Genomic DNA, 18,608 nt, shown 5'->3' with positions numbered 1-18,608 from the left:
GAGCTGTAGAATGAGAAACCGCCTTACTTTCTGAGATATGATACTATGTCAAAGTAACAAGCAGAGTGATCTCTTCTATTAAAAACAAACCTCAGAATATGTGTTGGGTAAGATAAAGTTTACACCATCTGCCCAGGTAAATACAGCAATCAATGAGCTTATTCTGACTTACATAACACAATGTTATGAAACGACAATAAATTGCCACTTTGGAAATATGTAATGTGCAGGCTCTGACAAAAAACCGTAGTGATGTATGGGGTTTTGTTTATTATGACACTATATAAAAATACACTGCTACTCTAGTTCTTCAGTTAAATTAATTTTTTTAAAATTAACATTTCCAGCACAACACTTAAATGGCAACTCTCAATTATATGAAATGTTTTATTTAAAAAGCATGTCTAGTGTCTTTGAACAGAACAGTTCTTTTTGCACATTTACATGCTACCCAGCTGAGCAGCCAACCCTTCCATTTGACAAGGGCTTTGTTCTGCCTACAGGCCTATTATAAGCCCGAGATTGTTTGCCCTTAATAAATTGCAACAATAAGACAGAAACCTCTTTCAGGTTAAGAGAAATAAAACACGTTGCCTACATAGCAAAGCATATGAAACTTAATAATGACAACAGAAACCTATCTACTAAATGTCATTTGCTTTGCTCTCAGATCACTGCGGTTAAGATAGCACAGAAAGGTTAGCATCTTTCCATGCACCAAACAAAAGATTAAAGAAAACAACAGTGGGACAAAACAACTTTAGCTACAGATGTTGGTTTTTTTCTTCACAATATAAAATCATACTGGATGCTCTGTAAAGAGATTGGTGGGAGCTAAACCAGAAAGAAATGCAAACATGATAAAATGTAGAGCAGAAAAAATGTTTTAACTAAAATGAAACAAAATTTCATGTTAGTGAGAGGAAGAAAAGAGTGGAAATTATTCAGATTGAAGAATTTATACTACTCTCCAGTGTGTTGGAGTGTGTCTGCTTCTGTGTGCCTTTCAGGCCCTCCACTGCATCACAAAGCCCTACCAATTTTGCTTTTATAGCAGCTAATGGACATTCTTCTGTGGCTCAAGTGTTGGTTGGGAACTTGTGATCTTAAACAAATTGTTAAGCCCTGTTTCTGAGGCCCCATTTGTAGCATTCAGCTGTCAGCTGTGTTGTGTTTGCTAGAGATTGTTAGAAACAGCTACCTTTATTGAGCTTAGATCTGCATATTTTTTCACTTAAGCTGGAAATTCCCAATGATTTTTAGGGTATATCTGCAAATTATGAAGAAAACAGGAAGTGCAAAAGGGACAACTCCATGTGCAAAAGTAAAATTCAAGAAGGTGAGGATACTTAAACCACTAGGCATAAGGAATTTGAGAGGTTTCTCTATTAGAAACTCGTTAGGACCTCAATACAATGTTTGTTTTCAAAATAAATTCCAGTCACTGCTTCATTTATAGTTGACGGTTTTTTAATTACCTTTTTTTAATTACAGATGGGAGTTCTGAGGATGTAAGTATTTCTTTGCTTTGATAAAAAGAGAAATACACTTAGTACTTGGAAATGTTGCTGACAAGCTAAAAGTACAGTGATATAAACTTTCAAAGGAAATGCAGTGTTTATGACAGGTATTGATTTGGCTGGGTTACTTTTCTTTCTTGATGGTATTTTTGAGCTACGGATGATGCTCTGAGGACTGTTAGGTATTTTCTTGGGAATGCTTGGTATTTTGGATACCCCTAACTTTTCTTCTGCTCAGCTGTAATATGCAGGAAACATCACTGGCATCCTGCTCTCACAGGAAGGGGGAACTGAAGATCAAGGTGATGGTGGGTTTTCTCTCTCCTGTCTTCTTTTGTGTCAAAAGGAATTAGAGGCAGATTCTTCATTGTCTCTGCCACAGTATAGTGACAAGGTGCCAGCTTCACTGCTTCTTCCAACTGCGGCACAGAACCAAACACAGAGCACGTAATTTGCTACTTCTGAGAGGGCAAAGCCTTCCTGTTTTACCTTGTGGCTTCCTACAGTGCTAAACTCTGTTGTATCCAATTTCTGGGTGACACTTGGAAGAAGAATTTTAAAGGATGGACATGAAGAAAGAAGTATTAATGATCTTTGATGAAGGGAGAAATTAATGGACTTGGGGACAATGAAAGCTAGAAAACTACAATGAAGGAGACTTGGAAGAAAGGAGAGGAAGCTACTCGAGAGAGGGGGTGAAAAGACATAGGCTATTAGGTTTCATGGAAGAGGCCACCCTTAGTAGATTTTGAAGATTATCCTCATCATGTACTATAGTAAAGCATTAAATCATCTTGCGGAGTGTCTTAAGATGCATGTAACGCCTATGGTAGAAAACCACTTTGAGATGCTTTGGAAGCTTCTTGAGAAGGCAGGTTACCATAACTCAAAGTAAGTCTTTTAGAATACAAAATTATAAAGAGACTAATAATTGGAATTACAAAACCAAAATCAAATGAAATGTATCAGGTATAAAAGTCCTAGTTTTCCTACAATAGGAAATTGCCATAATGTTGAAATGGATATTTTGGGTTCCCCTTTCAAAAATCACATAAGATCTTAATTTTTTGGTGGTTCAAAGTAAAACTTTTTTCCCCCCTAAGTCTGCAGTACTGCAAGGAATCAGGTTTTTAAACCATTAAACCCATTACCTTTGATAAATCTACTATAAGCTTTGGAAAGAATCTTTCCTGACAAAAGTTTACAGAAAATACCAGTGCAGGAATAGAGATACACTAAAAATAAGATTCTGGGATTATTAATTTTAAAAAACAGTAATTGTTCAGTATGATTGATAGAAATTTGGTGGTCAGAACTCCATAAAGATAGCCTACTGGTTAGGTGATAAAAGTCATAGGTAGGTGATAAATAGTATATTTAATTAGAAAATACTTCTTCAAACAAACCTCTAGAAATAAGCTATTAGGTGGCCTGATAGTTTTGCTGTGTTTAATCCTTCATATTTATAAGCATATTGCAGCAAAAATAGTTGTAGTCCTTCATCTGAGGATTCTTCTGTATGAGTAATATAGTCCAAAACCCACTTATTTCCCCCTCATTTTTCTGAGGTTTATTATGTGGCAAGAAATTATTTGCTTTTTTGGACAAATTGCACAGAGAAGGTTATCTCTGAATATTTCTAATATACATTTATGTTTTCACCTTCAAATTAAGATGATCAAGAGATATCATAAAAATACCAAAAGATCAAAATATGTAACTTTGATTTTTCCAGTTCAGTCCTGTAAAAACTCAAGCTTCGCTCAAATATCTAAATATAGATACTATTATTTTTTTCCATACGAAAAGATTTTGGATGTTTACAGCCTATTTACAATTAAATACATAATCTGTCTTCTCAGCCAGACTAAATCTGGGTACTTTTATTAAAATCACACTGGTTTTGGTTTTGACAAAGTAATTAATCAGTATCTGGAAAATTGTGTTTAATAGCTCACATGCACTCTGAGAGGCAGGATTACATGCTTGTTCCCAATATCCTATGAGTCTTCATTTAGTTCTTTGTATGTCAGTGTATAGCTGTAAATAACAACAAAACCTGGACTGAAATTCATCCTGGATTGAAACCTGGATGAAATTCAACATGCAGGAAGGGTGCTGAACAAGGGTTAGATAGAGATAATTTTCTGCATCATCCAAATAGTTCTGAATGGCAAAGAACTGTAAGTACCCTGTATTTTTATTCCCCTTTTGAACTCTCCAGACTTCCATGAAGTGAACATAAATAAAGCCTGTAGGACTGTTAGAAAGAACCAGCCAAACATGGATCAGCAAGGAGCTGGTAAGGGAAAAAACAGTGTCCTAAACCTTGGCTAATCCAGCAATAAGGTAGTGTGTTGGTGCCTCGTGTAGTTGCAGGGCATCTCATTCTTGATAGGCAGGAAACAGAGTGCTGGCCACAAAGCTATTCACTTTTTTTAAATCAAACCCCAAAATTTGTGTTACATACAATGCTACCATAGCTCAGATGTTCTACAGCCAGTGGAAGGTGCTGGAGATAACCACATGCCATCTACACTCACTGTGTTTGATCATACACGGTGGTAGAAGAATTCACTGGAACAGGTTAGTGGAACACTGAGGTGAGGAGAAAACTGGCATAGAGAGAGAGGGTCTGCTTGAGATGGAGGAAAATTAGCTCTTTTGAATGCTCCTGTGTGTGAGAGCAAAAAAAAACATAGATGGTAGCATTACTGAATTACCAAAGCTGTGTCAGTTGCAAAGCTCGCAGGGGAGGTGGTCACCACTGAGAGTGAGTATTTTGGTGGTTGGCAAGTGAAACTAGAGCCTTGGGCAGAATCCTGTAGTGAATAGTTTGTCAAAGCAGAGAAAGGGTGGGCTGTAAAAGTTAGCAAGTATCCAGTTATTTCTGACCAGTATGTTCAGTGTTTGAGTTACAGAGTTCAAGTTACATTTGGCTGTGCAGTACAGCCTACCTAATGCATAATTTGTCTTTGTAAAGCAAAGATGTTAGGCTCTGTTTTTTTACTTCTCATGTGCTCTAGTCGCCATCCACCAGGAACAGTAGAAATATACATGTTGTGAGCATGTCGGCTTATTGCTCTTCTTGCATAGGCTGCGTGTTTGTCTCCTAACTGCCTCCACCCAGTCTCATTGATACCTCTGTGCCTGCCCAAGGTTATCTGGGCTTTATTCTTGAGCTGTCTTTCCCACAGAAAGAACAATATCAGCTCATAATCAAAGTTGCTGAGAGAGTGTACAAGTGTTGGAAGAGGCTGACATGAAATCAAGGGGATGGGAGGGATTTAGAAAAAACATTGGATTTGATTTTGTAAAGGGAATGAGGTGGAACATGGAATGATATGGTCCCAAGTTGTGTGCTTCTGTTCTGCAGTAACGTTTCTCAGTCCAACTCCGTGCTCTTCACTAGGCTTAATCTGTGACAAAGGACAAGGTATGTGGTCTCCCTGTGTTTCTTTTGGCAAGAATGGAATAAAAACACACTACTTTATAGAGGAGTTGTGGTGATAAATGCTTTAAAGGTTATGTGCTTATATTGTCTAAAACTCCTCCCAATTCCATCACTGCATTTGACCTTTCTCTTACTTAGGGCCAAGATTTTGCTCATTGATCCAATTCCTGTATTCTTCCCTAGCCTCACAGCTAGGGAATTTTGGAATTTTGGACTTCGGAATTTTGCACTTGGATTTTCTCAGAAAAAAAGACCAAAACACCCCATCCTGAATATGCCCCACATATGCTGTTGTGCTTCCTGCAACTTGGCAAGTTTACAAAAAGATGAAAAATGGTGAACTGTGAAAAATAATTGCATTACTGGCTGGTAGTAGTAGAGAACAGGGAAGTGGAGACAGTTTCCACCCCTTATCTAGGTTGAATGTATATATGGGTTGAGTGTCAGAGGAGGCTGTATATGCCTGTGTAGAAGACTTCAGAGTGAAATGTTATTTTAGCCAAAAAATAACACCCCACGGAGATGAAAACGGTTCCAATCAATCACTCAGAGCAGAGTGAACTGCTCCATTCTTCTTGGTGTTCTCATTATCGCTGACCCCACTGTTGGCATGTAAGAGGCCACACTCGTTCTTAGCTTTTCCAGCCAGTCTTGGCTTAGTTCCTGCTCAGAGGTTACTTTTCCAGCCTCTCCACCCAGAAGCCTTTTGCTTCTTAACCTTCCCAAAAGGCTTACCCAGGAAAAGGAGATCAAACATACCCACTGTGTAACACACCCGAATAGGAGCTCAGGTCGTGGTCAATCAAGGGTCTGCAGGAATGTCAGCAGAGATAAAGTTCTCCTGTAACAAGAAAGTCCTGGGCTCCAGGCTACTCCCTCCCAGTTCCAGACACCTGCCCAGTAGTCTTAGTTCACAGTGTGTAGCTCTGTCTCCTCTTTCCTACATCCCTCATCTGCTGGTCTCCAGCTCTTGACTTTCAGCACTGCAAATAGTGTATAAATGATAGTGGAGCAGCATATACCAAAAAAGAAAACAAAACAGACTCGACTGTGCTATTTGTAAGTACACGTAAGAAAATACTGATCAGCTGGGGCTTGTCTGGTAGAGCAACAGTAAACAGAGGAAGTGGCTAGCTTTATAGTGTGATCAAAATCCCTGTGAGGGCTATAAAATGGAGAGCAGCAACTGAATTGATGACCAATGAGGCATATGGTATCTAAATTAACAGCATAGGATCTCCCAAGAGGAGGTCATCGGGGTATCAGAAAGCTGAGGCAGAAAGTTTCTTTTGTCTCTTCCTACATTAAATTCCTGAGATAAGGGAATGCTACAGCAGTATGGAAAACTAGATGAAACTGGAACTGGAATACTTTAGTCTTTGCTGTCGAGTTTAGTGGATAAGGCTACGCTTATTGCTAGGACTGTGTTTAACCTCACTGTGTACATTTCTAAAACTTGATTTAAGAGGGATTTGGATTACTCTGTTCTCTTATAAACACTGTTTTTCTTCTAGAATGCAAATAATCTTATCCTTAGTTTAGAGCTAAGTAAATGAGAACAGGCAGGAGAAATTCATAAATCAACTGATTACTGCATCTCATTAAAGAGAATCACTGGCATTATAGAGCAGCTTCTTTCTGAGTCACTCCATGTGCCAAGTACACTTAGCATGTGTAGTGATGGAAGTGAAATAAAGTAGCAAACCATGAGCCTGGTTCGGTTTTTACAGGCATCAATTCCACTGACTTCTGTGAGAATTTTTACATACTCTAATACTTTGATAAGGATGACAGCATTTTATAAAGTTAGTCTGATGACACTGAAGAAATGGCATGACTTTGCACTTGGATTTTCTCCAGACTTTCTTATTTTAAGATAAAAATGTTGGAAAATAGTTCTTTGTGGTTTAGTGTGGCCTCCGAAGAAGCAGTCAGTGGTTGTCAATCACACATTTCTCCTGAATCCACTTACTTGGGTATAAAAGTGGCCCATGTGATAGAGCTGTATCATTTGGGGGTTGGAGTCCCAGCTCTGCATCGTAGTCTCTCTCTTATTCCCCAGCATAAGGAATAGGTAATTTAGGCTAAGAATGCATTTCCATTTCATTTCATTATCTTTCCTTCATGGTGGACCATTCTGTCTTTCATATGCAATGTGATTGTCTCAGCTCCATTGTAGTAGAAAATGGGGGGTTCCTGCATAGAGTGGGAAAAATAAGGATGCGAGGTTTACTGAGGGAGATAAGTCAAAAACTGTGCCCGTTTGAAGGTCAAATTTTTTTGCCCTTCATTTCAGAGGTTCCAGAAGTATGAAAAAAATTATGCTGTTCATTAGACTGGAGCAAGAGTCGTGGCCATGCTGACACCCGTGTCTTTGAGGGTAATATCCTTTCTCCTCTTCTTGTCATAGAATCATAGAATCATAGAATGGTTAGTGTTGGAAAGGAGCTTAAGATCATCTAGTTCCAACCGCCCTGCCAGGGGCAGGGACACCTCATACTAAATCATCCCACCCAAGGCTCTATCCAACCTGGCCTTGAACACCGCCAGGGATGGAGCATGCACAACTTCCTTGGGCCTCATGTATGCAATGTTTGTATTATGCATTCATAATGCAATTATTCAAGTGCCTCACTTCCTCCTTATACCCAATGTTAATTTCCCCTGTGTATGTTTTAACCCATTACCCCTTGTCCTATCACTATCTTATCACTACAGTCCCTAATGAAGAGTTCCTCCCCAGCATCCTTAGAGGCCCCCTACAGATACTGGAAGGCTGCTATGAGGTCCCCACGCAGCCTTCTCTTCTTCAGGCTGAACAGCCCTAACTTTCTCAGCCTGTCTTCGTACGGGAGGTGCTCCAGACCCTGATCATCCCCGTGGCCTTGTTCCAACAGTTCCATGTCCTTTTTATGTTGAGGAAACCAGAACTGTACACAAGTAAGGTCTCAAACAGCTGCTCAAGCTGTTTGCTTCTGAACAATAGAGACTGATTGAAGAGTGAAGAGAAATGTGATTTATTCCCAGATTGGGATTGTTTGCTTTGGTTTGGCATGGCCAGCCTGCCAGCAGGAGGTACATGCCTCGTCCACTGCTCCTGAGGTTTGAGCTGAGCTGGAGCAATTTGTTTAAGTGTTCGGTGAAGAGCAGTCTGGTAGTCCATGTGCAGGACTGAGGCAAGGAGCTCCTCTTTCCAAACCTGGAGCAGTTGTGCGTATGGCCATGGTTGTTCCCTTTGCAAAGAAGGGGATGAAAGCTGACTCTGCTGCATGAGAGTACAGTGAGAATGACTTGACATTTCTACAGCGCTGTGAGGATGGAAAGTATAATACAAGCATTGCATACACTTGGTATAATTCTATTTATGTCATTTTTATTTTCAGAATTGGAGGGGGCAAATTTGAATAGTTCACATAATTTATGCGTTTACCTATTTATGTATTATTCTGCATCACTTATGGCATTAAGGTATGAAGTGACCCAGAAACATATCATGCACTGCATTCCAGAAGAGACTTTTCTATCAGTCTAAGAGGGCAGTGGCTTTGAGTCTTTATGTTCAGCTAAGGAGAGATTAATCATTTGAAAATTGTAATTGAGGCTTTCCCCAATCCTCCTTGGGATCCTGGGCCTGTGGTGGCAGCCAAGGAGACTGACATTAAAAAAATAAATGAATAAATAAAGAGAAATTAGTCTTCTCTTAATTTAGAAATTTGGCTTTTCTAGGTCACTTTCAAAAACGCTCCTCAGGCTGGGGGGCACATACCTGTGTCATAGCTGAGAGGCACAAGGAGTACTGACTGCCTTTCACCAATATGTATGCATTGGAAAAGCGGTCAGAACAAGCTCCCTCAAAACCATTATACACAGCGAGTCTCTAGGGAGGGTTTTCAGATTTTTCATTTCCCTTGGTGTGAAGACAGTGCCTTTTACCCAACACACCGGCAATGCCACAGCCATGTCCCATGTCTGTGTTTTCACCCTCACAATCCCACTGTTGAGATTTTTCCTCCTGTCTCCTTTTTTTTTTCCCCTCAGCTAAAGAGGAGTTGTTGAAGACTTTGTATCGAGCACTTACATTTTGTAAGAAATACAATGGATTTTTTTATATACTCTTGTTCACTAGTCCTTGAAGAATGGGCTGTTTCAAAAGTGAAATATTGAAATATTGAAAAACATTGTCGTTAGAAAATACTTAATCTTTTCTGTACCAAAATGTTATAAAATTACAGCACAAGTTCATTAAGTAACAGGTGTATTTTTACAGGGTGGGATTAATCCATTCAGCCAAATCAATAGCAATGTGGCAGCCATATGATCACCCAATATTTATGTGTAGGTTGAACAATGATCGTTCTGGCCAAACTTCGTGCTGTTGCCAGTTTTAACACAGTATAGACACAGCTGTTTAAGCTGTCAATAAATATACTAAGTAACTAAAGTTAATGACCATGGGACCCAGGTTTTAGATAATATACTTCCTGTAGTTAAAAGGAGGCAAATAACAGTTTAATTACCTTTTCATTCCATACTGAATAATTACAGTTCAAGAAAAGAGTGGCTGTATGTATCTGTACTCATAAAATAAAAGGTTCCCATCCAGTCTTCCCAAAACAAATGCATTCAACCAAAAAGACAGGCTTTTTTTACCTAATGTTTCCCGCAATGAAAGGACAAGCAGGGTGCACACAGCAGATCCTTTTCAGATACTCACCAGAGTCTTGGCTTGCTTTTCATTTTTTAGAAGTCCTTTTCTAGCTATTAGTGGTGAAGAAAGTGCAGCCGTGTATGCCAGAGGCAGAAAGGCGTTTCCAGAGTTCAAAATGATCATTTTGAACTTAAAGGTGTCCCAGGCATTCACAGCGGAGCCAAGAATAACACTTTCGATATGGATATAGTTAAGAGTGTGACTCCTTTTTAAACTATGGAGCAAGGGGAGGAAGTGTATCCAAAAGTGTTCACCAGTGTTCCCCAGGACAGGAGGAGGAGTCACAAAGGGCCAGCCAAGGAAGAAGAAGATGAACACATTCAGATATTTAAAGCTTTGACAACAACAGGCAGTAAACTGTTGTGAGGCATAAAAATTGTTCTACTTTTCTTTAAGGGCAGCTCAGCTTTCAGAGGTTTGGGAAATCTTCTGTTAATCTTCGTGAAATCCACACCTAGACTGGGAAATGTTGGGGCAAGCCTTTAAATCCTGACTATGCTTCTGCATGTGCTGATCTTGTCTAGGGTTTTGTTTTTCCTTTATGCACAGAAAAATGCAGGAGGTGCTGTAACAGCTTTTAATCCTTTTATTTTCATCTACTGATGTTCAGTTAAACTCTGATAGAACTTAGGAGGTACAATTTTGTTAAAACTGTTTGTTGGTAAACTGAAGCCAATAAACAAACCATATAAACTAGTGTGTTAAAACCATCAACTGGTGACTCCTATTACTATGCCAGTGATGTTGCCTCTGTAAAAATGTGAATATGCTGAAATAAATAATAGTAATATTAATGGGTCAGAACTTTTGGCAGTACTACTATATGTACTTGGAGCTATATACATGGGTTAGTTTACCTTCTGGTGAAACTTCCTGCTGCTGTGAATGGATGGTCTCTTTTAGTAAGGGTTTAAACCAAATAGAATGGGGGATGGTGTGAGAGCTCTGCCTTTTGGAGCAAGCTTATCTGAACCCTGTTCGGGTTTAAAGCCTGCCACACTCCCATGGAGAGCTAGGAGGCTTGGCTGAACGTTAATGCAGCTGTTCACTTAATGCGCTTGTTTTGATTCTTTCTCACAACTGCTAAAAGAACACTATTTCATTTAAGGCAGCCTCAGATCCCCAAGCTGGGCTAAGGATGTGTCTAGAGCTCATCCAGGCTCCCAGGGTCATTCCTGGCTGTCCCAGAAGAGCTGAGGGACTGGGGGATTCATGGCAGGGGAATGCAAAGGTCTTGGGGGGTACTGGGAGTGTCATAAGAGGTGGGGTGGTGAGTCAGTGGGTTCACATGTTAGCGTGAGCTGACACTGGGACAGGCTCTGAGGTAGGCTCCAGGACAGAGTGCTGGGGGCCTAGGGGGCAGAGGACAGTGGAGACCATAGAGGGGATCACTGGCACGTCTCTCATTCCCAAGTATTTTTTTCTCTGCTACCTGCGTTCAAACCAGAGTCCAGAAAGCCCGTGCACAGTGGGACAGGCACTCTGGGACATCCGAATTTGAAAAACCCTGGCTTTCAAGGCACCTGTCTGTGAAGGTGGTGATGGTGCCTCACGTTTTATGCCCACTGCCTTGAAATCACCCGCTCCCATCCCGCCCAGCGCAGCCTCCTGAGTCCTTCTGGCCCAGTGCCTCCAGGTCGGTTTCCGTGGTGGAGGTAGCGCCGGAGCAGGCGGGGGCCCCTCCGCACCTGAGCTGGAGCCCTTCTTGCGTCCAGACCGGGGCAGGGCGGCCCCGGCGGCGCTGCCGCACCCTCCCCGCCGGGCTCCAGCGCCGCTCCGGCTCCCGCGGCCCCACCGGTGGGGCCCGTCCCCCTGCGCTGCGGCCGGAGAGGGACTGCGGCAGGGAGCTCCCTTCCGGGAGCTGCTGCCCGGCCCGGGCGCCGCTCCTCAGCGCTGGTGCCTCCTCGCTTGACAGTAGGATGTAGCGGCAGCCCATTTCTCATGGAAACAGGGCTTTGTGTAACTGAATTGACACTTGGCCTTGATACCTGTATCTCCTGATAACTGAAACAAATTTCTAAAGTAAATATTGTACTTTGATCTTCCAGCCCTGCATTTTTAATGACAGCTCTGAACATCACTTCATTAAGAATACATTTCAGGAGACTGAAATGCTCCGAGTTTGAACACTAATTATTTGTACAGAAAATTATGACTGCAACGTTTCATTATTCAGCCCATTGGTTTCTTCCAGAAATGAGAAATTATTCTCGATTTTTAAGCAGTGTGCTTTCTTGGCTGCAGATTTATGGCATTTGTAGTGTGGCGTCTGTATAGAAACTTACCCAACTTTCCACTAACTCTTTTGTAACATGACAGTTCATTTGGGTTCATCGAGGTAACTAGGAAATAACATACCTTAAGGACCGGGGGGAGCCGGGAGGTGTTCAGTGTCTCCTGAACTACCTATCCACTCTCATTTCGTTTACAAATATTGTTCAGATTATTCTCCCCGCAATTATTAGATAAAACGAATTAACAGACTTTGAGTTAGGAATTAAATCAGGCACCTCGTAGGAATCCCAGGTTGGCACGACTGTGGGGATGCAGAAGTTTAGGGACAACGCAAGGACGAGTGCCGCCGTTCCGCTCGCCTGGCGGGTTATTGCTGCTCCAGGGAGCGGAGGTGAGGGTCGGGCTCCCCTCGAAGGGGTACCACCGGGCTCCTCCTGCCCAGGCGCGGCAGGAAGGGAGCGCGCCTCTGCCCGGGGCGACCCCAGGGGCGCGGATGGAGCTCGGCCGGGGATCCCGGGGCACTCGACGGCAGCGGGCGGGGGGGTGCGCGGTGTTCCAGCTGGCGTCCGCTGCCGACCGGGGCCCGCCAGGGTTGCCCGTATCCTGCCATGTCCCGTCCCGTGTGGAGGCGGCGCGGTCCCCGCGCATCGCGCACCTGCGGGGCCGGGTGCAGGTGCTGGGCCCCGCGGGCAGGTAGGGACCTGCTGCCGCGGCCTCGCAACCTGCTGCTGCGGCCGCGTAGAGCGCGGCCTCGGAGCATCACTGCGCGGTAAAGGCGCTGGGTGCAGAGCGCTTCTCTGCCTGGTGCCGACCTGGTGAAGCCTGGCACATGGGGAGAGCTTGAAGTGGCTGCTGCGTAGGGGATCAGTGTTACACGGGGTCGGGCTTTTACTTCTCCCCAGGACTCAGTATGGAGCCGTGGGAGAGGACTTGGCACTTTAATCCCTTCAAAGAAACCGATCTAATTCAAGCCCCACAACTCTTGAAAGTCTTTGAGCGGACAGTGATTGTTTCTACAGGAAAGCCAGATAAAGATCTCTGTGTGCTGGCGTTTAAAGAGGCTTCAGTGGCGGTGCGAATACAATTGAACCCGGCGACTGCGGGGAGGATCGAGTTACCTGGGCAAACAGCCCCGGAGCACCAGAGCCAGCCGGCATCTGCCCGAAGGGGCACCCCCTCCCCACGGCAGAGCTGCACGTCCTCTCCTGGTACCTGGCCAAACGCGCCGGCTTACACGTTTGCGACGGCCCCAGAGCAGATGGGGAAGCGGCGAGGAGCAGAGCGCGGTGCCGAGCGGGCCGCGGGAGCTGTGACCCAGATGTGCTTGGTGGTGCTGACTGGGGATATAGCCTCGCCGGCGGTCCGAGGAAAAGCGGGCTGGATTCTTCAGCCACACACGTCTATGTCTATATACACAGGCCGAAAAGTGCGAGGTGAGGGAGCAGAGCCCTCGGGGCCGACTTTTATGGCTTTGTGTCAAGAGATGGACGGGAGGGTGGAGGCAGCGCCCCGGCAATACTGCCCGTGCTCCGAGGAGCCTTCGGCCCCGTTCTCGCAGTTGCCCAGGCCTGGCTGGCTCGCCAGGGCCGCCGCGCACAGCCCCCCGCCCCCGCGGGCACACATTCCGCCCCCAAGAACGCTGTCGGGAGAGACTCCTGCCTTCGTCTAAAGAAATTACGTGTTTCACACCCGGCTCCCTCTAGGGAAGAGGAAACTTTCCCGTTCGGTCTGTCGGCGGCTGGTCGGCCCGTGTGTCTGCCCGCGGGGGTGCCTGCTGCCGGTGGCACGCCGCCGTCCCGCCTCCCAGCCCGGCCCCGCTTTACCCGGCGGGGGCTCTGGTCAGTAGCGCCGCAGAGCGACGCGAAACCAAACCCGGCGACCAGAGGGGAAACTGCGCGGGTGTTCGCGAAGTCGCACTGAGAGCATATCCCCCAGCGGCAGGGGAAGGGCGGGCGCAAGGAGGGAGGGAGCGGGCAGGAACCGCCGACAATTACTCCTGGGAAGTTTTACGGCTGGGATCGACCAGCCCCGATCAGGTGAACCCGCTGTGCTCCTGTTACTTGGAGTCATTAAACACTATCAGAGCAATCCGGGGGCAGATTTCTCGGGTGATAACAAAGACACGCTGTCACTTTAGGGCTCTGCCACAGATCCTTAATTGCAAACAAAAACCAAAAAAAAAAAAAAAAGGGAAGAAAAAAAAAAAGGGGGGGGCTAGAGTGGGGATCCAGTGTCTCGGTGTACGGCACATCCAATGCGAGGGTCTCCAGGCGGTAAGGGGTCCTTTGATCAAGAAAATCCAATTATTTGTGTATATACATTTCCCACATAGTGATTACTTCATTAATTGTCCCGCCTTTATCTCCTCCCTTCCCATCCCCCCTAATAATCAGTTCTTTTATCCAGACCAACAAACACACCATAGGAGCTTTGTGGATTCAAAGGATTTGCTTTCGCTTCTGAAAGAGCCGCTATTCTTTGATGATTGGGTAGCGGCAAACTTCAAAGCCATAAATCTTCCCTCTGACTGGTTGGCGGCCCAGCAAAGTCCTTATCAAATTCTTGGAGGTGATCCTGGTGCAGTCAGACAGTCCGCGGAGATCGCGCAGCGCGGGGGGGTGGGACGGGCACGGAGGCGAAGAGATCAGAGGGAAGGGGAGAGGAGACAGAGGGAGAGAGAGAGACGGAGAAAGAAACTGGGCAGCTCCTCGTCTTCCCTTCGGCGTCCCCATGCCTCGGCGGTGCCCCGGCGCCTTCCCTTCGCCCCGGGCGCAGTAGCCATGGCCGCCGTGGCCGTCCTCCGCAACGACTCCCTCCAGGCTTTCCTCCAGGTCAGTACCCGCACCCGGGGCCGGGCCGGCTCCACGGGCGTGACCCGCGTTGCGCGGGGACAGCCGGCGCCTGCTGCCTCCCTCCCTGGGCTTCACCCGCGGGCGGCTCGGGAGAGGTAGGCAGGGACCCGGCGGTGAGGAGCCCGGCATCTCGGGCTGGCAACTTTCCCCTTACCAGCAGCCCGGCGGCGACTCCAGGCACCGTCCCGTGGCGGGGTGGGTCAGCGCGGTCCGGGGGCTGCCCCCTTCCCGTAGCCCCCAGTCCCGGAGAGGCGGCAGGGCCGGCGGCACTGGCCGCAGGCGGGACCGGTCTCGGGGCAGGGCGGGCCGGGGGGGCCGGGCCCGTCCTGCGGGTTTGGCGCTCGCTGCCTTGGGGAAGTTTGCCAGCCGCGGGAGCTGTGGCGCGGCTCCGGCCGGCCGCGGGCAGGGGCGCGCAAAGTTTCCCGCGGGGCGGCGGCGGGCGGCGAGTAACGCACTCTTCATCTCCCTCCCGCTCCCGCGCAGGACCGCACCCCCAGCGCCTCCCCAGACTTGGCCAAGCACTCGCCCCTGGCTCTTCTGGCCGCCACCTGCAGCCGCATCGGACAGCCGGGCGCAGCGCCCTCGGACTTCCTGCAGGTCTCCTACGACCCGACCCTGGGATCCCCCTCCAGGATCTTCCACCCGTGGAGCGGCGAGATGCCGGCGCACTCCCCGGGGGGGCTGCCGCCGCCTCACCCCAGCCTGGGGCTGACCCCTCAGAAGAACCATCTGCAGCCCTCCTTCGGGGGCGCGCACGAACTGCCCCTCACCCCCCCGGCGGACCCCTCCTACCCGTACGAGTTCTCTCCCGTCAAGATGCTGCCCTCCTCCATGGCCGCCCTGCCCTCCAGCTGCCCCCCCGCATACGTCCCCTACGCCGCCCAGGCCGCGCTGCCTCCCGGCTACTCCAACCTGCTGCCCCCGGCGCAGCCCTGCCGGCAGCTCTCTCCCAACCCGCCGCCCGAGGACATCCCCTGGTGGAGCATCCAGCAGGCCGGCGCTCCGGGCAGCTGCGGCCACCGCTTCCCCGCGGCCGCGGCGCTGCCGCGGAGCCTGGTGCTGGGCCACTCGGACTTCGCCCAGTACCAGACGCAGATCGCCGCCCTGCTGCAGACCAAGTCTCCCCTGGCGGCCACGGCCAGGAGGTGCCGCCGCTGCCGCTGCCCCAACTGCCAGTCGGCCGCGGGCAGCGCCCCGGAGGCGGAGCCGGGCAAGAAGAAGCAGCACATCTGCCACATCCCCGGCTGCGGGAAGGTCTACGGCAAGACCTCGCACCTGAAGGCGCACCTGCGCTGGCACACGGGCGAGCGGCCCTTCGTCTGCAACTGGCTCTTCTGCGGGAAGAGCTTCACCCGCTCCGACGAGCTGCAGCGGCACCTGCGGACTCACACGGGCGAGAAGCGCTTCGTCTGCCCCGAGTGCGGGAAGCGCTTCATGCGCAGCGACCACCTGGCCAAGCACGTCAAGACCCACCAGAACAAGAAGCTCAAGTCAGCGGCGGACGGCGTCAAGCGGGAGGACGGCCGCGACCTGTGACCGCCGGGCGGCGGGGAGGGAGCAGGCCGGGACGGCGCGGCACCTGCGGGCCAAGACGAGGCGCCGCGGGGACCCGAGCCGAGGGCGCCCCGCAGCCGGGGGCAGGGCGGCCGGCTCTCTGACTCGCGTCGGGCCCAGCGAGCGGGAGCTCGGCTGGGGGCGGCGCCGGGACTCTCGGGCCCGGGACTGGATGCTCGTAGGGCCCCGGGTCCGCCGCCGGCGCGCGTCCTCGTCCCGGGACAGCCACCCTTCGCGCCCCTGAGGGCCCGGGGCGAGGCCGAGGGGAGGCCGCGGCCGCCGCCTCCGTGGTCGGGGCTTGTAGGCGGCCGGGGGTGGGTCGGCATCGTCGGCCCGGCCGTGCCGAGGCCCGGCCCTCGGCGCTTTCAGGGTAAAAGACTGAAGTTTTGTGTACAGGTTATTTAATAGTGCTGTTTGAATACCGGTGTCCCTCTCCTCGTCCTCGGCCCCGTGGGGGGCTCCAGCATGAGATGTCTCTGTAAAGCGACCCGCGACTGCAGCGCGAAATAAACACGTTATCACTGGGGTCACGCAGGGGAGGTCCCGCCGCGCCGGTTTCATTCGGGCGTCCCGAGGGACGCTCCCTGTGCCCGCCCGCAAAGCTCCGGGCCCCGCGGAGGCGGCCCAGGGCCCTGAGGTGGCCGCGGGGTGGGTCCGGCTCCACCGCCGCGGGGAAGCGAGGCGGAGGTCAGGGCACGGAGACCTGTGAGCTGCTCATCGTAAACAACCTTAAAATCCCCTGGCTTCTTCGAACTGGTGCTGGCCGGTTGGTTTGGGGTGGTCTGGGCGTTTGGGGTGGGTTGGGTTTAGTTATTGTCAATATTTTGTTTTCTACACATGAAGGCATGAAGGAAAAGAGAAACATATGGTACCATGGTGCCAACACTGAGGGTGAATGTACAGGTCAGGTACTGCGGGGCTGCAATATAGACATAAATGCCCCTTCTCAGAGAGAGCCAGCCCACAGGGCCTGTGCCAACCATCCATTCCCAGCCTCAAGCTGTCTGTGGCATGGCACAGCCGGAATACACTTTCCATGTGCTAACTTACTGTAAAATCACAGAATTTTAGGGTAAGACACTTGTCATCCTCCCAGTGTGAGGAAATGGCAGTCACTCCCCTGCACAGGGGAAGCTACTGGCACAAAACTGTATTTAAAAGTACTTGGTAAATGGTAATGGCTTTTCGGGTTCCTTATGTCTCAGTGGGCATCACGTAAGTACGAGTTTAGTCATACATTCGTTTTGGCAAGTTTCTTTTAAAATAATCTCGTTTTTTTACTGTCGTGAGTTCCCCATTTCTTTCTCTTTTTTTTTAAACTGAAATTTTTGTAGAACAAACAAATTGGGAACCTGGTTAGCCATTTGCTAACTTCTGCATTTTAACGTATAGAATTTGTTGTTTGTTCCTTATTTTTGCCAAGTCAGCTTTATTTTCTGGTTACCAAATGAGGCAACCAGATAAAAACTGCCATCAAAACTTCACTGGGACTAATCTAGAACCATTCTAGCTTCAGATGAGTTCCTCTGGTGGCAGTTGTCAAACAAGCTTCAGCACAATTGTAACAATACAGATGTGCTTTGCCATGGACTTCTGAAACGGGAAAAGCAGCAGCTCGCTAAATGTCATGACAGAGGTGTAAAACTGACGTGTTTGTATGTATGTCAAATGCTGCCAGGAATCTATTCTCTCAGGAAATAATGAGATGAAACAATACCACCAGAACCCTCACTTCTGAAATAAGGAGAAGTTAATGGACAGTTACCATGGTACAGCTCCTCAACAATATTTTAATGTTTGTGATTCTGAGTTAATTTCGCACACCATATTCTCAGGGTCAACTGATTGAATAAATAACCAGGCAGCCATCCTCTTTACTAGTGAAGAATCTTCTATAACCTGTCCTGTTATAGAAAGCCTTATGAGAAACATGTTTAGTTTCATTGGTTAACATTATTTTGCCAATTATTTAGGCTCTAGAAGCATATTATTGAAGGATGTTAAGTAGAAGATACCTTTAATGTTCCAGAATGAGTGACAGCAATACAAGAAATAACTAATGGATCTGATCCAGAAGTCCTTGTTCAAAAAAGTCTCTGAGACAAAAGCACATCCTATTTACTACTGACATATGATTTAAATGTGTCATCAGGAATAAGGTAATGTTTCTGCTTTTTAAAATGTTTCATGGCATAGAGTGTCAATCTGCTTCCTTTCTTTGATATTAAGTTGCATTAAGAAGGTAGTGTTACAGAATTTAGGACTATTTTAAAAGAGGGTTTGTT

The 18,608-nt window shown here is 47.7% G+C and overlaps 1 protein-coding gene across 1 annotated transcript; it reads left to right on the top strand.

Moving 5' to 3' along the window:
* Positions 1–14,597: 14,597 nt before the first annotated feature.
* Positions 14,598–16,382, top strand: SP5 (Sp5 transcription factor). Its single transcript, XM_065672768.1, has 2 exons — positions 14,598–14,748; positions 15,253–16,382. Exons 1-2 carry the CDS (start codon positions 14,698–14,700, stop codon positions 16,303–16,305), a joined length of 1,104 nt encoding a protein of 367 aa, XP_065528840.1. The 5' UTR covers positions 14,598–14,697; the 3' UTR covers positions 16,306–16,382.
* Positions 16,383–18,608: the final 2,226 nt, after the last annotated feature.

The sequence above is a fragment of the Lathamus discolor genome, chromosome 3 (genome assembly GCF_037157495.1).
Source record: "Lathamus discolor isolate bLatDis1 chromosome 3, bLatDis1.hap1, whole genome shotgun sequence".
Lineage (NCBI taxonomy): Eukaryota > Metazoa > Chordata > Aves > Psittaciformes > Psittacidae > Lathamus > Lathamus discolor.
This window is presented reverse-complemented; position numbering and strand designations above follow the sequence as displayed.